The sequence below is a fragment of the Liolophura sinensis genome, chromosome 6, assembly GCF_032854445.1.
Source record: "Liolophura sinensis isolate JHLJ2023 chromosome 6, CUHK_Ljap_v2, whole genome shotgun sequence".
Taxonomy (NCBI): domain Eukaryota; kingdom Metazoa; phylum Mollusca; class Polyplacophora; order Chitonida; family Chitonidae; genus Liolophura; species Liolophura sinensis.
Window position 1 is genome coordinate 69,107,262 of NC_088300.1, and position 19,392 is coordinate 69,126,653.

At 41.0% G+C, this 19,392-nt stretch overlaps 1 protein-coding gene across 1 annotated transcript; it reads right to left on the bottom strand.

Moving 5' to 3' along the window:
• Positions 1-6,665: 6,665 nt before the first annotated feature.
• On the bottom strand, positions 6,666-19,183 carry LOC135469055 (protein FAM199X-like). Its single transcript, XM_064747575.1, has 7 exons — positions 18,994-19,183; positions 18,219-18,338; positions 16,689-16,903; positions 15,543-15,702; positions 13,981-14,132; positions 8,728-8,855; positions 6,666-7,360 (listed from the first exon to the last, which is right to left on the bottom strand). Exons 1-7 carry the CDS (start codon positions 19,023-19,025, stop codon positions 7,190-7,192), a joined length of 978 nt encoding a protein of 325 aa, XP_064603645.1. The 5' UTR covers positions 19,026-19,183; the 3' UTR covers positions 6,666-7,189.
• Between the last annotated feature and the right edge of the window lie 209 nt (positions 19,184-19,392).

Genomic DNA, 19,392 nt, shown 5'->3' on the forward strand with positions numbered 1-19,392 from the left:
ACCCTGACACACACTGTCATATCGCTCACCTCAGATTAGAACAGATGAGTGCGAATAAGTAACAGAATATCAAAATTACGTACGTTTTGATCTAACTCACCTGGTAAATGAGGTCACGTTATTTCATCTGCGGCTAAAACTTGAGCAGGTCTGTCAGGTGACTGTCGAAGAGCGGTGGTTTAATTCGTCCACACCGGTTTTCTCCCCCTCTCCCCCTCTCCCCCTTAAACCTGTCAACCGTCGTATCAGTGGAAAAATTCTAACGTTAAACACAAATGGCGCTAGTAAGATCGCAAATTCTTATTACTTAAGCATTTACATAAACAGTTAAAGTCAAACTCTAATAAAGATAAATTCACAATAGACCGAATTTTACCGGCTACATGTGACCATTGCCCAGCATGACAATGACATCAATAAAAAAAAGTCATATAACACGATGACGATAAATTAATACATAGAAGAATAGAACTACCGGCTTATAGCCTTTTTGTGAGAAATGATAATCTAATAGTATTAGACCAATCCATTGATTGTAAGAAGAATCTCACCGGCGTAAATAATCTTACAACAGTAGCATTGCAAACTGAATCCAAAACCGGGTTAAATATAAGACTGTATCAATTTAAATGCACATGGAAACTATGCTGCACGAATATACAGATATAATAGAAATCCTGGTATGAAAACAGCCACAGGGACCTCCGTGGCTCAGTTGGATAGCGCGCTAGCGCAGCGTAATGACCCAGGAGCCTCTCACCAATGTGGCTCGTAAGTGGGAAGGTCTCCAACAACCTACTGATGGTCATGGGTTTCCCCAGCCTCTGCCCGGTTCCCTCCCACCACAATGCTGGCTGCCGTCGTATAAGTGAAACATTCTTGAGTACGGCGTAAAACACAAATCAAATAAATAAATAAATAATACAGCTACATGTAGATAGCGATAGCTTATTGTGATATTTAACATGCTCACATACCTGTAGTTACATTGGGACCAAGACAAGACAATATTCTACATTAACCCTATCTTCACAACACGTATTATTATACATGAAAGAATAACCTCAAAGGAATCCAACAAACAGGAACATACCTGGGGCCGGTTTCATGAAGCATACTTAGTGTTAAATTGCCCTAAGCTAAGTGCACTTTATATTTCTACAACGTATGTCGTTATGGTAACTAAGGGCAAACTTAGCCAAGTAAGCATGAAACCGGCCCATGGCGTGTAGATAGTGTATTCTATCCCTTTCAATAGAATACACATTAAAAGAGGCGTAGGGTTCTAAGTCTCGGCTATGATCATTCCCACTAAACAAATCCATCAAATATTAGGTCAAATTAGTTTCGAAGTATATTGAAAAAACTACCTAACTACTCTATACACCTACATTCTTCACGGCCAGGAAAAGCAGCCAGCACCCAAAAGTTATGCCGCAAGCTTGTTAGTACTGTTTAATACAGAACTGAACAAAGCATTACAAAAGCATACAACGCCAAAGAACCCCAATTCATGTGATTCAAGCTCAAACAAAAAAAAGTGCGCGCCACAATCAAGGCTCTAGAAGTCAAGGCACACAGGTGTAATAACCAGATGTATCACTGTCCTTCATCAGTATTAATAAAGAATATTCTTCAGTTATTTCCATGAACATTCCGACGGGTTCATCGACCGTGAGCCAAATCTTAAGCTGATAGCCTACACAGCCCTGAGAATATGGCGTGTACATCATACCTCACTTTGTAACCGATTTATCAGAGCCTGTGTCATTCGTGTGGAAAGTACGCAATTATGGTGGCTCATAGCGGCCATTTTGATCTCGATCTTAGCGACCACGCGGAAGGCAAGTTTTCGTGCCCCATGAAGCTGAAGACTCAAATATTGCGGAACGGATGTCCTACACGACCTTCGTTCTCGCACGGAATATGAGAAACCGTGACCTCTGCGACCTTCGTATCCCTACCAATCATATGTAACAGAAGAAGGGAGCGGAGGGCGTGGTTCCGTGGGAGAACGAAGGTCACGAATTTTGATTCAACCGGGACCTCCTTGACCCCACCGAGGGCGCGGAAAGACCAGATCCACGCCATCTGCGCCTTCCGAGATATCCGTGTCTTCCGCGGTTAAAACGGTGCCTTCCGTGATATCGCGCACTTCGCGTTCAAAAATAGAAGCTATCAGCCATTATGCGAGTGGTCGTGGGTTTCCCACGGGCTTTGCCCGGTATCCTCTTACCACAATGCTGGCCACCGTCGTATAAGTGAAATATTCTTTATCTCCTGAGTCATTGCGCCGCGCTGGCATGTTAGCCTTCTCGGCCACGGAGGCCCCGAAACGCGTTTATAGTAAACTTGTTATATTAATAGTAATGTGATGGATATTATATTAACAGTAATGTGATGGATATTATCTTAATAGTAATGTGGTGTATTTTTTCAATGAGCACAAATAGTCCAGTGAACATGTCACACGACTACCATCCTCCGGCAATTCAGTCACTGACGAAATTTCAGATATGCACACTAAATTGATGGAAGCCAAGTTGTCTTCAACGAACATTACATACCAAGCAAACGGAAGGAAGGAGCGTGGTTCAGCGCTAAATGTCACCAAGGCACCTCATGCAGCGAGAGCTAGGGAACTAACAAATTCCATGTCCAGGGCCGGATTTGAACCCATACCTCATGGGTCCTGACGACTGGAAGGCAAGAACCTTTCACTACGGTCACCCACCACTACTCCAAAACGTGACAAATGTGATTGCCTGATCAAAATTTTATTTATTTCATTTATTTGATTTATTTATTTGATTGGTGTTTTACGCTGTACTCAAGAATATTTCACTTATACGACGGCAGTCAGCATTATGGTGGGAGGAAACCGTGCAGAGCCCGGAGGAACCCACGACCATCCGCCGGTTGCTGGCAGACCTTGACACATACGGATCAAATTTTTAGGAATGACTGGTCAATTAATGTATCCTTATTTCGCTTCCTACAAGTAGATTCTTCCACGCTGTAGGAATCAGACATCATGACCACCAACAAGGCCATGAAAACGAGGGGAACTTCGCGAAATTCCTTTCAGACTGAGGGCAACACACGTGTAACTCATTTGCATAGAGTTAACTCTGAATGTCCTATCTGATGCCTCTCCGGCCTTATGTGGGAAGGTCTGCCGCAACCTGTGGATGGCCGTGGGTTTCCCCCGGGCTCTGCCCGGTTTCCTCCGACCATAATGCTGTAAATGAAATATTCTGGAGTACGGCATATATAGCAATCAGATAAGTAAATCAAATAAATCCTACCTGATGTACTATCCACTTGACATTTACCTATATTCGAGTTAAGCTAGACAATTATTTCATTTTTCCCACTTTCATGGTTACTAATATGAATGTTTTAAACGAATGTGGAAACAGTTGATGTCATGCGAAATTCTGTTTATAGGCTTCAAGTGATGAAGTCTGACGTGAACAGTAATGAGGGTCTAGACGATGACCACGTCTGACCAGAACTGACGCCACCTGTGTTCGTGCTCATACTGTTTTCACTTTCTGGATTCCTCTCACCAATAATTTCCCAGACGGGAGCGGTCGTTTCCTTATTTTGAATGGTTAGCTAGACAATAAAATATAAGTCTCACCCAGTCAAGTGTAGAACATCAAGTTTATATTCATCTATGGCCTTGACCACAGATATACAAGTGAAACCACTCTGGAGTCGATTGGTAACCCATGATCAAATAAATGAATAAAGTCTGCATCCAAACAAATGCTGGTAAAATGCCAGTATACACCTAATCAGCTTGATAAGGAGGGATATGTGAACAAGTGAACCTTGCAAAATGCGTGACTTCGCCTGCGAAACTGTAATATTGTGGTTCCTTTCCAATATACATTTATAAACAAAATAAGCTACCCGTAATTAACTACTTGCGCTAATTGGGGAAATCCAATATTTCGGAAATGTAGCAATAAATGTATAATGGGAACACAAAACAAGGTTTATATTTATTCAAAGCGAGCTGAAAGCAATAAAAACTATCATGCCTTAATAAATATGAGGTTTTTTATTTCCAAATGTTCTCTTCGTAACAAGACTTTGGACTATTCACCACATTAACAAACAGCAGTGTACAGGTGTCAAAGGTCCAATGTTCCAATCAATAATTCTCCGTAACCACTTAGTTACGCAGTTGAGACAAGATTTGAGCACGTGTAGGAACAGCAGACCTTATTTGCAACATTTCCTGAGCTGTGCAAATTCAAACGTAACGTAACTACGAACCACATTTGCACACTGAACACAGGAGAGCACAACCAGCCATGCATATGAGCAGCTGTTAGGTGGTTGCCATCTTTGGAGAACAAATGTCCAAAAATAAAATGCACAACCATGCATGCTTCTTTTACAAATGTATACAACCGAATAATCATTGAAGGCAATAATGTTTGGAAACTTATCATGTATACATCATTAACAAAAATAGAAAAAAACATTTTTTCTTTCAATCTGCCTTCTGTAAATGCAAAAGCAACTTCAGTGATACATCTCATTGCACAACTGCTTTGTTTATATATTTAGTGCATAAATTGGCATCCCGAGACTTCTGAAAAGTTCACACAATTGAATGACAAGCGTAAATGTAAATTCATTTTCGAATGCCAGGGCCTTCGTTATATAAAATACTGCGGAGTAGAGAAACCAATATCAAAATACATGCCCTGAATTAATGGTGTCAAATGAGTCCGTTTTCCAGAACGTATTGATGGGGTAAACAGGCAGCTAATTTTAAAACACCGTATTTGCTCTAAACAAATATCGCTTGAAAAACATTTTCTATGCAAATGAAGATCATATAGTATGAATTATCATATACCTTGCAAGCAAAACATCGAAACATTTTCCTCAGCTGAACAGAATTCCCAGAATCAGGAAAAATTAGTAACAATATTAGACGAAAAAAATTTCGTTAAATACAGTACTCGAAAAACCACTAAGAAAAACTTCAATGATTTACATTAAAATAAACTTTGACATGGTTTGGAATAATTGATTAATAAATACATTATAAATATATTTATACCTGTAGTGATCAACTATTTAATACAGAATGCCTCCCGACACTTTTAGTATAGCCTACCTGAGCTGGGTAAACCCAACCTCAAAACTATGCCACCCTAACATTGGCAAAGCAAGCATTGCTTAAAAGGCAAAGAAAACACTAAACGAAGTATACATCTGACGAAAAATCAGCAACACTGTCTTGGATTTTTTTTTCTTTTTAGATTATTTCCAACCAAGTGAAATGGTATAAAAACATCCGATTCTTAGAGTCGTCTGTATCAAACCAAGAGGTATCAGTGACGTCACATCCATGTTTTTTTTTTTGTTGTTGTTTTTTGATTTTGCTTGAAACAATTAGTTTTAATGTCCACTCGGCGAATCCGTGCACACTTTTGGCACGTGTATGCTTTTTGAATGATGACATCTAGCCATCTATGGGTGTGAAGTGGCAAGAAACCGGATATGACGTCATTGTGTTCCAATGTGGACAGAAATGGCAACAGTGGAATCCAAAGTTTCAAATGCATTTTGCAAAGTTGAAAAAATCCTGAAAACTAAATTGAACTACATGTATATTTATGGACAGTGTTTAATAGCCTATGATCTGCCACATTTACACTTCCTGTTAATGTTTTCTTTGATTTCAACTGTATGTGAAAGAAATTAACACGACTGACAAGTGCAGCTACGGGCCACATATTGATGACCAGAACAAAGTGTGAAGAGTATAAAAGATAGACGCAGTTGAAAACTTGCAGGAACATTGATCACAGCTTTACGTATTCCTCCGAAGCATTTAGAAGAATCTCTAAAGTACAAATGGAAAGGCAACTTTGAATGTTTGTGAGTCATTAAAGCATTACATGTAACCTATAGCGTCAGCCACTGGTCACTAAAAAAACCAACACATTGTCACGACTCCAAGTGACATCCGACCTGTACGTGATGTATGATATGTGTAGGACGTTAAATGTACACTTGTACACCACAAGCCAAACGCACAACTTTGCAACCCAGTATTAAGTGAAAGTTCGTTAACTTACAACAGCCCTGGTACAATTCCACAAGCCCAGTTTTGACTTATAGATTCGCATTTCAGTCGTGCAACCAAAAACTAAATTCCAGCAAAGAACACATCTTTGTAGCTGCATATTTCTGTGCAGCGTAATCTAGGGGGATTTAGCTCTCCCAACACCCCGCTGTCATCGCCTTGACACCTAGCAGGACTGACCCCAGAGGGCGCATGAAGACCCTGATATGCACTGAGGCAATATGTGAGATTCAACACAAACGCGAACATTTTTTAATCCTTGGAACATGTAACTATTAACAAGTGTTAGGCCAAGACAAAATGTTTTGAACCTCTTATAGATGGCAAACTATTCATTGTACATGTACTTGATTTTTGGCCTAAAGCACTTTGTGGAATCAACTTCACCAGGTCCTTCAGTTAGAATCCAAGCATGTTACTCGTGAAACAGTAAGGCAGCAGCAGTATTTTCTTCATATGATATTTAATTAATATCATCAAAATCTTACAATATCACACACCCCTTTACCGCCACCCCCCCCCCCCCCTCAAAAAAAAAACCTATATGAAAAAAGAAGAAATGTTTGAAGTAACTTTTGTTTCAATAGTCAATTCATATAATCTTGAATAACATGGTCAATAGCATGGCATTCTACTTTCTATTAAAGCACAAATGACAGTGAAACTCTAAAAACAAAAGAGCCCTGCTGATGATTACAAATGTAATGTCAATTTGTTGGCTTTCTCTACAACCCAAACCCTCCCAAAATAAACAAGGCATCAAGCACTGATGCAGAACATGAAGGGTTCCTGAGGTATGTGACAACCATGTACGTACCACTATCCCAGAGACAATACCATGGAGCAGGAATAAATTATGGAGACTATTATTAATAATGTATCAATATAAAAATAGTGTACTGTGTGAGAATGAGCAGTTAAGATGAAATCGAGGCTGTAGCCAGGTTACCATGACAACATCCAATCATGTCTCAACACACATCAGCTCACATAGTAACTCCAATGGTATCGCAAAACAGTACTTATGATGATAAATATACATGTATAATTAACTAACAAGACTTCACATCATGCCAGGATGTCCACTTCAGCTTCTTCTATTGGCTCGCAAACTGACAACGCCAAAACTTCCTCTTTGATGAACAATCCACTACGTTTTTCTTTCATCATTTGTCTGTATTCTTTTCGCTGTCTCTGCCGAACTGCTTTGTGTTGACTTTTTCGGTCTTTAGCTTGTTTCTACAAAAGAATGGTTTGAATATCTGACTTAAATGTACATGTACTGAGTGTAAGCAACAGGTCACAAGGCCAAATTTTGTCTTAGCCCAAAGTTTGGAATCTCCATAACTAGGCCGACGAGTAGAACAGTGAAACCGTAGGATGTTCCCCAGACTGGAACTGTACTTCACATCTCATGCTCTCCATGAAGAGTTCAGGTACAAAAGCAGATAAAATTCACAAAATTTCTGGAGGAGCATAAATATTTATAATGATACAAATTCTTAATAAAAGAATCTTATTCATTTCCAAGCTTAGAAATCCAATATCATACATGTATTCTTTATTATAAACTGGCCTAAAGTTCAATACAATGACATCTGTGAAAACTGACCATGCTCGGGACCAATAAAAAATGTCAGTTTTGACAGGTGACCTGTTCATTGGGGGTCGCATGTATAGGCCTACATGTATTGTGTTTACAAAAGCTGAGGTAGCAAATGTACAGCCAATATGACTTTATTTAACATGTGCAGGTATTTCAACCACAAATATGAATAGGCAGTCCACTTCATTTACTTTTCATAGCGATTAATTGTTCAAGCTTTTGCATTTATCACAAAAAAAACCTTATCAGCGATTCACATCTCAATCCTGCGCTGCTTTGCTGGTCTTCCAGTCACGTTTATTGCTTTAAAGTGATGTCAGTTGTGTTGTGCTGGATTTTTAAAGTCTCTTATGTACAAGTACGATTTATTGGCTTTTCCTGGGGTTATCTCCAAAAAGATAGCAGAAACAAACCCTCATCAGCAAAAGACAACAGTGGGTCAGGGGCTTTAAGCTATTGCTTGTGGGTTTGTATTGGCTTTGTTGGCTGAAGGGGCCATGGCTTGACACGTGAACAAACCCGTATCAGCAAAATGCTACCCTGGGTCACAGGCTTTAAGCTATTGCTTGCGGGTCTAGTATTTGCCTTGTTGGCTGAAGGGGCCCTGGCTTGACACGTGCTGCATGACGCACAGACAGAGTTCCGCACAGACAAAACACACCACAGTGTCGATTTTGACAGGTTTGACCAGCACTGTTTGCACAAAACACGGCTTCAAAACGCTGCCAATGTTCAGAGTTGACAGGCTGCGCTGTATGTGTTTTAAATAGAAGAAAGAAAAAAAAAAAGGCTGCGTATAGTGGCTGATGTTGACAGTATTCCGGTACAACGAGGGTCCGGTTTTCACAAGTTTCACTGTACTTTTATTTATTTAATTACTTTAGACTACATCCCTTATACAACAGGAGCCAGCATTACGGTGGGAGAAAACTAGATAACCCATGACCACCCTCAGCTTGATGGCAGACTTTCCCACATGCAATAAGAGGAAAGTTCTTACCTTGGGGTATTTCCTCTGCGGGGAATGGGAATTGTCCGGGCAGACATCCACTGAATTTGACGGCTCAATGTGCTCCTTGATGAACTCTTGTATTTGTTTTAATTTCTCTTCTGTGATTGATTCTAAATCTGAAACGATTAAAAAAAAATACTGAAGGCCCAATAGTTACATTTACTGGTAAAGCATTACCCTTCTGTTTTGTTTTCCACATGCACATTTCCACATGTACTACTCCGTTTGACAGAACCCAACATAAAAGTAAATGAATGTAATGTAAATTGCAACACATTCTCTGACATTTAATCCCCACCTGGAAGTTCAACTGCACTATATTCCCCGATGTATGATCCTCACACAAAGCCCAGCTCCACTATATTCCCCGATGTTGGATCCTCACACAAAGCCCAGCTCCACTATATTCCCCGATGTTGGATCCTCACACAAAGCCCAGCTCCACTATATTCCCCGATGTATGATCCTCACACAAAGCCCAGCTCCACTATATTCCCCGATCTTGGATCCTCACACAAAGCCCAGCTCCACTATATTCCCCGATGTATGATCCTCACACAAAGCCCAGCTCCACTATATTCCCCGATGTTGGATCCTCACACAAAGCCCAGCTCCACTATATTCCCCGATGTATGATCCTCACACAAAGCCCAGCTCCACTATATTCCCCGATGTATGATCCTCACACAAAGCCCAGCTCCACTATATTCCCCGATGTTGGATCCTCACACAAAGCCCAGCTCCACTATATTCCCCGATGTTGGATCCTCACACAAAGCCCAGCTCCACTATATTCCCCGATGTTGGATCCTCACACAAAGCCCAGCTCCACTACATTCCCCGATGTTGGATCCTCACACAAAGCCCAGCTCCACTATATTCCCTGATGTTGGATCCTCACACAAAGCCCAGCTCCACTATATTCCCCGATGTTGGATCCTCACACAAAGCCCAGCTCCACTATATTCCCCGATGTTGGATCCTAACACAAAGCCCAGCTCCACTATATTCCCCGATGTTGGATCCTCACACAAAGCCCAGCTCCACTATATTCCCCGATGTTGGATCCTCACACAAAGCCCAGCTCCACTATATTCCCCGATGTTGGATCCTCACACAAAGCCCAGCTCCAGTATATTCCCCGATGTTGGATCCTCACACAAAGCCCAGCTCCACTATATTCCCCGATGTATGATCCTCACACAAAGCCCAGCTCCACTATATTCCCCGATGTTGGATCCTCACACAAAGCCCAGCTCCACTATATTCCCCGATGTTGGATCCTCACACAAAGCCCAGCTCCAGTATATTCCCCGATGTTGGATCCTCACACAAAGCCCAGCTCCACTATATTCCCCGATGTTGGATCCTCACACAAAGCCCAGCTCCACTATATTCCCCGATGTTGGATCCTCACACAAAGCCCAGCTCCACTATATTCCCCGATGTTGGATCCTCACACAAAGCCCAGCTCCACTATATTCCCCGATGTTGGATCCTAACACAAAGCCCAGCTCCACTATATTCCCCGATGTTGGATCCTCACACAAAGCCCAGCTCCACTATATTCCCCGATGTTGGATCCTCACACAAAGCCCAGCTCCACTATATTCCCTGATGTTGGATCCTCACACAAAGCCCAGCTCCACTATATTCCCCGATGTTGGATCCTCACACAAAGCCCAGCTCCACTATATTCCCCGATGTTGGATCCTAACACAAAGCCCAGCTCCACTATATTCCCCGATGTTGGATCCTCACACAAAGCCCAGCTCCACTATATTCCCCGATGTTGGATCCTCACACAAAGCCCAGCTCCACTATATTCCCCGATGTTGGATCCTCACACAAAGCCCAGCTCCAGTATATTCCCCGATGTTGGATCCTCACACAAAGCCCAGCTCCACTATATTCCCCGATGTATGATCCTCACACAAAGCCCAGCTCCACTATATTCCCCGATGTTGGATCCTCACACAAAGCCCAGCTCCACTATATTCCCCGATGTTGGATCCTCACACAAAGCCCAGCTCCACTATATTCCCCGATGTTGGATCCTCACACAAAGCCCAGCTCCACTATATTCCCCGATGTTGGATCCTCACACAAAGCCCAGCTCCACTATATTCCCCGATGTTGGATCCTAACACAAAGCCCAGCTCCACTATATTCCCCGATGTTGGATCCTCACACAAAGCCCAGCTCCACTATATTCCCCGATGTTGGATCCTCACACAAAGCCCAGCTCCACTATATTCCCTGATGTTGGATCCTCACACAAAGCCCAGCTCCACTATATTCCCCGATGTTGGATCCTCACACAAAGCCCAGCTCCACTATATTCCCCGATGTTGGATCCTAACACAAAGCCCAGCTCCACTATATTCCCCGATGTTGGATCCTCACACAAAGCCCAGCTCCACTATATTCCCCGATGTTGGATCCTCACACAAAGCCCAGCTCCACTATATTCCCCGATGTTGGATCCTCACACAAAGCCCAGCTCCAGTATATTCCCCGATGTTGGATCCTCACACAAAGCCCAGCTCCACTATATTCCCCGATGTATGATCCTCACACAAAGCCCAGCTCCACTATATTCCCCGATGTTGGATCCTCACACAAAGCCCAGCTCCACTATATTCCCCGATGTTGGATCCTCACACAAAGCCCAGCTCCAGTATATTCCCCGATGTTGGATCCTCACACAAAGCCCAGCTCCACTATATTCCCCGATGTTGGATCCTCACACAAAGCCCAGCTCCACTATATTCCCCGATGTTGGATCCTCACACAAAGCCCAGCTCCACTATATTCCCCGATGTTGGATCCTAACACAAAGCCCAGCTCCACTATATTCCCCGATGTTGGATCCTCACACAAAGCCCAGCTCCACTATATTCCCCGATGTTGGATCCTCACACAAAGCCCAGCTCCAGTATATTCCCCGATGTTGGATCCTCACACAAAGCCCAGCTCCACTATATTCCCCGATGTTGGATCCTCACACAAAGCCCAGCTCCACTATATTCCCCGATGTTGGATCCTCACACAAAGCCCAGCTCCACTATATTCCCCGATGTTGGATCCTCACACAAAGCCCAGCTCCACTATATTCCCCGATGTTGGATCCTCACACAAAGCCCAGCTCCACTATATTCCCCGATGTTGGATCCTCACACAAAGCCCAGCTCCACTATATTCCCCGATGTTGGATCCTCACACAAAGCCCAGCTCCACTATATTCCCCGATGTTGGATCCTCACACGATGAACCTAGTAATTCTGTAATTCTGAAAGTGGAGGTCAGCATTCGCTGCTTTCTGAGTCGTGTGTGTATGGTTTAAAGCCCATGGTCAACAGTCCTTATCAGGGGAGATAACACCCAGGCTGGTGTCAAAGATGCAGAGATGATGCAAATATACATAAACAGATTTTTGAAAATATACAAAAACGTATTTCATTATCATTTCTGCAAAAGAAGGTCTCCGGAATAATTATTTTTTTAATTGTGTTCTTTAGCAACTGTAAACTATATGCAAAATACTAGCACTCTCTCCTTATCAAAGAACAATACAACAGGACATTCAAATTGATTCAATCACCCACTGTTCAAGCCACAGAGAGTAGTTCATTTGATAGTTGTTTAATGCTACTCTCAAAGTGACAGTCATAAACCACCCTACCTTTGGCAAGTTACTGACAAAGTTTTCTATGTGTGATGTACACATAACTTAAGCACACCATATTGGTGGAAAACACGTGGTCTTCAACAAATGTTAGATTGTGCAGGAGATCATATACAAGCTTTGTAGACCGATTATTTTCACCAAGACCCCAAAAAGCAGTGAGAGCCGGGAATTCCCTCAGCCATGTGTGTATGGTTTAAAGCCCATGGTCAACAGTTCTGATCATAGGTAGTTATGACATACAAGTTGATGTAGCACTCTTATAGAGGCTGATCAGGGAAGACAACTCCCAGACCAGTGTCAAAGGTGCAGAGAAGGGAAAAACACAGCTCATAATCATTTTCTTGAAAATATACAGAGACAAGTTCTTCATTAGCTTTATGCCAACGAAACACTATCCCCTATAAATTGCACATATAAAAATATCTGCACACTCTGCTTATAAATGGTATACCACAACTGTTGTATCTGTCAGTATGGTTTATACCACAAGTGTTGTATCTGTCAGCATGGTTAATACCACAAGTGTTGTATCTGTCAGTATGGTTTATACCACAAGTGTTGTATCCAGCAATATGGTTTATACCACCTTAGACTATGTAAAGTGTTGTATTTCTCAGAAGAGCTTATACCACAAGTGTTGCATCAGTCAGTAAGTTTTACACCACTACTGTTGTATATCAGTAAGGTTTACACGCAAACAATTGTATCTATCAGTAAGGTTTACACCACAAATGTTGTATCTATCAGTAAAGTTTATACCACAACTGTTGTATTTATCAGTAAGGTTTACACCACAACAATTGTATCTATCAGTAAGGATACCACAACTGTTGTATCTGTCAGTAAGGTTTATACCACAACTGTTGTATCTGTCAGTAAGGTTTATACCACAACTGTTGTATCTATCAGTAAGGTTTATACCACAACTGTTGTATCTGTCAGTAGGGTTTATACCACAACTGTTGTATCTGTCAGTAAGGTTTATACCACAAATGATGTATCTATCAGTAACATTTACACCACAAATGTTGTATCTATCAGTACTGTTTATACCACAACTGTTGTATCTGTCAGTAAGGTTTATACCACAACTGTTGTATCTATCAGTAAGGTTTATACCACAACTGTTGTATCTGTCAGTAAGGTTTATACCACAACTGTTGTATCTGTCAGTAAGGTTTATTTCACAAATGCAGTATCTATCAGTAAGATTTACACCACAAATGTTGTATCTATCAGTACTGTTTATACCACAACTGTTGTATCTGTCAGTAAGGATAATACCACAACTGTTGTATCTGTCAGTAAGGTTTATACCACAAATGCAGTATCTATCAGTAAGGTTTACACCACAACTGTTGTATCTGTCAGTAAGGTTTATACCAGTGAAGGCTCTTCAGGCCTGTCACTGGCAGTTAAGACTCACTAGTTTATGTTGCACGAAGGCTGTCACAGCTGAACAGTTATCTACAGTGCTGTGGAAAAGCAAACCCGTCGTGCTAAGAATTTGCAAACTACTGTTTTTCTGGCATGATCCTGAATCCACATACCTATCACAAATTCCTTATCTGTTGGGGAGACGTCGGCTGAGGGGCTGATCATTTTGATCACCTCTAACTGTTCTCGCAAGCCCAGCTCGTTGCTGATCACACGGCTTAGCTCCTCCACCACCTCAACCTGCTCTTCACAGCTCATCTTACTCCTGCAACACAAAAATCTACAATTTTCACACCCATTGTAAAATTATTCACAACATTTTCTGGCATACAGGTGAAGATGATGAAAATTACAGCTTTCTATAAACGATGAAAGATAAAAAAAGGATTCCTCTGAGGGACTGACATGGATAAAACTCAGCTCAATACAGGAGCTACATTTTGATACACTACCCTTAACATTCAGCTCAGTGACAATGAAAACATAATTATAACAAAGTCATCTACTTTAACAGGAACTGGATCCTGACACTTAGGGTGTGACCCACTTTTCTGAAAAATATTAACACAGACTAAGGAAATAAATCATCTACTGCTTGTAAATTACAGTATTTAACCCAAGATTGGCATTTCTCAAGTGCCTCCGGATTCTGAGTATCCATCCACCTTACAGGGCCACATAATGAGCCTTACAGGGCCACATAATGAGCCTTACAGGGCCACATAATGAGCTTTTTTATGAAGTATGATTAGTTTCTTAATAGAAAAATCTTAGGGTTTGCATCAAAAGCATCATTTTTTGCCCTTAGGGGCTTCTGAAGGTATAGTTTTACATAACAAACTTTACAGTAAATGTACAATATGTAAAATCCTTCAAATTAGGTGCTGCATAAGTATGCCATGAAGACATTTTCTGTACAAGCAGAAGTTCTGTGACTGCATATCGCATGAAGAGCCACAACGTTTCTTGTGCTACTGTTAATGTAGCACTTCTACAAACCATACAAAAACCAGCATTGTCTGGCCTACTTGAAGTGCTTATTTGGGTTTGAGCATTGCCTTCAACATTATCACAATCTCAATGCTAATATTTTTGACATTTTTCTAATGCTGCCTAACTAGTGATGGAATTATTTCCTTATACCGGGAGTGATGCACGACCAGGATTGCCAAAATTATATCTGACCCAACAGGACTTGAGGCTGGACAGCCATATATCTTTGTTTTGTTTTGTTTTTTTTAACCAAAACCTAAGTTCATTTTGGGGGAATCAACCAGGAAATAGTCAAAATCAAGTATCACAAAGCAGCTGCTCTAAGTGATGTATTCATGTATAACATCAAAAGGGTTTCTGAGATTCCAGGATTCCAACTTTAGTGATGTGAAAAACTCCTGTCCACTTGACCAAGAGGTACATGAAGCAGAAATCCAAAAATCTGGTAGAAATCCAAAACGTTATTTTTGAAAATTATTTATGTGCCTTCCTTCCTTTCTTTGTTTAACAGGAATCCAAGCCGGTTTTGTGAGCCATAATTTTATGGGAAGCTTGATGGTAATTTGATTCCCGTCTAACTCTAAATCCTGTTTTATCACCTGAAAAGGAAAACTATAATCACCCAATCATTACAGAGTGGAAAAAGGAATTTTAATGCAGGGGATGATTTGCCTGAACCTACCATTGCTTGGACACACGGTGTTGTTGGGCATAGGATTTGTGTGAGGGTAAGAACCTGTCCTCTGAGGAGGAGGAGGTTGAGGAGGAAGACTCTTCTGCATCGTGCACCTCTTCTGTGTTACCCAGGTGACTCCAGCCTGAGTCAGGCCATTCCAACCCACCTGCCAAAGCCAAAGATTTGTTTGACTGATGTGATTTTGTGTAACGCCAGCCTCAAGAAGTTCTCACTTATACCAATAAAGTAAAAACAAATACAATACTTTTTAACTCTCGCATCATGAATAATAAAGTATTATGTGATGGTATTTTTATTCATCACAAACTACTTTTTTCTGAAATCTATTCGTGTAATATCATATTGATACATTACCTTGATACTTATAATGGCCAATCTGATATTTAACATGTATTACGGAGAAAAATAATCATGACATAATGGAAAGAGTCATTAAGGCAAAAATGCAGTCAAATTAACCACCTTTGGAAATCTCAATGATGCAACGCATCAACATGACAGACACAAATCACTGGTTGAAGAAATATTTCGCGATTAACAATTTTATTTAAAGATTTTAGCTGTTTTCCACTAAAACCAAATGAAAAAGTTTCACACTGCTCTTTTCATTTTGCATAATTTCCACACAAGCTGATGGATAGGACACACAAAGTTCTGAGAGATGCAAATGGCAAATTACAGAAATTTTTCAGTTCTTTGAATAGGAAGGCAACTCCAGATGGATGGCAGCACTTGCTCTCCGTACACGCATATGTAGACGGAAAAAATATGTTTAACCGATCAACATGGAAGAAACTGCACTTCTTAGATGTAGATGTATCAACTAAATCAACATTTCATTCATGACTTAAGCTACCCATTTTGCTGGTTTCTGAGAGTTCTATTGGTTTTAGAAAAGGTGTTTTGCAGTTTAAAAGATATGTGATATCTTAAAAGAAAATTTCAAAAAAATGTAAGTCTAAACACCCAAGTAATACTTTATGAGCGAATGCAGGGCAACCGAAAATTCGTAAGCCATGTTCACACAGTCAGATGTGTTGAATGCTCATGTCAAATAGCATTCAACACATCAGAATTTGTTCTCTTATTCTGGGAATGTTAAGCTAAAAATTCAGCCTGTTGTGCACTCACTTGGCACGTCGCCGAGCTCAAGCAGACTGTGTAATGAGGTGGTCAGATACTCCTGATCTGAGGTGTTGCAGCTGAACAGAAGCTCCTCCAAGTTACTCTCTATGTCCAGGTACGGCTCGTCGCTACATTCCGAGCTGGCCACACTCGCTCCCCGTGAGTCAACCTCCAGGCTCATAGGGCTCAGGTCATTCAAACTGTTATGCTGCTGACGTACCCTGAGCAAAAAAAGTTTTCATTCACTTATCCAACTGACGCTTGCATTATCTTTTTAAGCAGAAGGTTACCCTGGAAAAGAGGTCAGCCAGTCTCGCGCTTCCTGCAAGATTCAAGAGCATTTCACTTAAAATATGATGGCTGTCAGGTACAGGCCATACTATAAATATGTCCATTGATGGTAACCAGACTGACCCTCCAAAAAAGGGCACTTCTCTACAATTTCTTACTGGAATCTTGAGGCAATTTCTTTTTGTTTTTTTTTTACACGTTCTCAATGATAATTTTTTTTTCCCATTTTTTTTTCCACAATAAAAACAAAAAGTTCACTTCCAACATTCTATTTCAACCCAATTTTTTGACAGAAGAATGCATTAAATAGAGCATGGTCTTGTATGTTAAAGATCAATGTATCTTAGCAGATACAGGCCACATCTCAAAATAAAGCCACACCTGAGGCAGTGAACTGAAGCTCAACCAACATTCTCTCTGAAACATTTGAATACAGTGGATGAGGACGCAGACCCAGAGAAAGGATACTACTGCACATTAAAAGACTAACCTCCAAACAAAAGGCTTCAAACAAGCCAGTGAAATTTAAACTTTCAAACATGCAACCTTATTTGCTTAGAAACCACGGTGCACACATCTATCAAAGCAGGAGACTTAAAAAAAAAAAAGCACACTTCAAGGCACCTGTGTCCAGAGTTATTGGTTATACAAAGGGTTGTTTTATTTTCAGGACTATTTCCTGGACTGTATCATGAGTATAATTGCTCTACTCTGAAGCCATGTTGTTGGAGTCATGTGACCAAACCTGTCAGAGTAAACATGGGAGATTACATATTTAAAAATGGTTTCCTAGGTCAAGTATTTCCTAGGTCAAGTAGTCAAATGGTCATGTTTTTCTTTTTTCAAGTTCTAGAGATAGGCAAGATATTTAACTAAATCATGACATATTGTATATTTCTGGACAGCTCGAAACATGTTTTTTTTAATCTGTTGCTGGGATAAACGTCAGCAGTTTCTGTGTTAAATTTAGATGTTTAGCCGATAACTCTCCAAGCCGGCAGGTCAATCATACCTGTCTTTCCTGCAAAGTTTTGTAAAGTACTGGTCAACAACACTATATATTACTAGTGTATTGCAGTAATGGTCGCTAACGAGATGGCAAAAAGTGACCTTTTCCTCCATACTTTAACACTGGGAGGCCGTTTTGTTTTAGACATGAAAGGGTGGTCACGTGACATCCAACTTCCGACCCGTCTTACAGAATACAAAGTATACTACAACTAAAGCGTACGATGTCCAGTTTACCTTTCTATTTCTGACTCTAGAGTGGCAAGGTCTAGATCCATGCCTTGGAGTGACGAATCCTGGGACACATTCCTGAAATAATCACCAGCCTCCTTCATCAAGCTGTCAGTATACCATGGACTGTAACAGCAAATAAAAGTGCTTGAAATGATTATTCCCACATTGATACAGATTTCACACAACTCTGGAATTGCAATCAGCGTAAAGGTTTTGGAATAATATTCCACATTATTCAAATAGTCTAAATCGTCCAACTACACTTGGCCTGCAGCCTGACCCCTAAACTTTAACATGGATTTTCTTCCAACCGATGCATGAGCGCACACTTACTTCATCATGCATGTGAACGGCTGTGGTAAAGATTAGGTAGGTGACACGTGGTAGAATGATGCCAGTGCTGAAGAATCTCCTTTTCACCAAGAACATATGAGAAGTGGGTCTGCTACCAATAAAAGCATCAAGATCAACCTAGTCCTTACAACTCCCATGTAAGCTAGCTGCACCTGTGATGCATGCCCTCGGTAGTTGTTGTTGTTGCAGTAACAACGTGGTAGAACAAATGCTTACTTTCGCCGTCTCGGAGTTCCGGTTTTATCAGCCGGTAGAAACACCGCACCTCGCTAATGTACCTTTGAACTGTCATGGATACAATGCAATGTTGTCTGACAAACATGTCACTTACGCTGAATTTATTTACTTTCAGTTTATTTAGCAGGAAAAGAAACAAACATTGTGCAACTTAACGCAGGCGAAACTACGCCTTCGCAACAAGTACCTGCTGGCTAGAACACCGCTGTCCGCTATCATTCTCTTCCCTCTATCTTGGATGACGAAATTTTTGGCCTGTTAAACAACTCCAGTTTACCAAACTTCGCAAATACCATAAGAACAGATATCAAAGCAAGAGGGTTTTCTGTAGGAGAGTCAGTTTCTCTTTCTTCCCACACACAAGTATTCCAACGTGGATATTCACAATGCTGTTTGATGACGTCATCAACAGCCGACAGTTCAGTGAAAGAGGCGATTTTATTGGCCCACAGCAAACGCATGCGAATACGAAACTAACGCAGGTTCTCCAGTCTGCTCTTATTCGATCACTTCGATTTTCATACTATCGTTTCAACCGAAAATACATTTAAAAACTGTCTGCCTTACATAATTTTGTCAAAAGGTC

Coding starts and splice junctions, on each gene's coding strand:
- LOC135469055 (XM_064747575.1), bottom strand. CDS start 19,025: ATGATAGCGGACAGCGGTGTTCTAGCCAGCAG. Junction 14,133..15,542: donor CACCGTGTGTCCAAGCAATG/GTAGGTTCAGGC, acceptor TTTGTGTTGCAG/GAGTAAGATGAGCTGTGAAG. Junction 7,361..8,727: donor CGCAGAGGAAATACCCCAAG/GTAAGAACTTTC, acceptor ATTCTTTTGTAG/AAACAAGCTAAAGACCGAAA.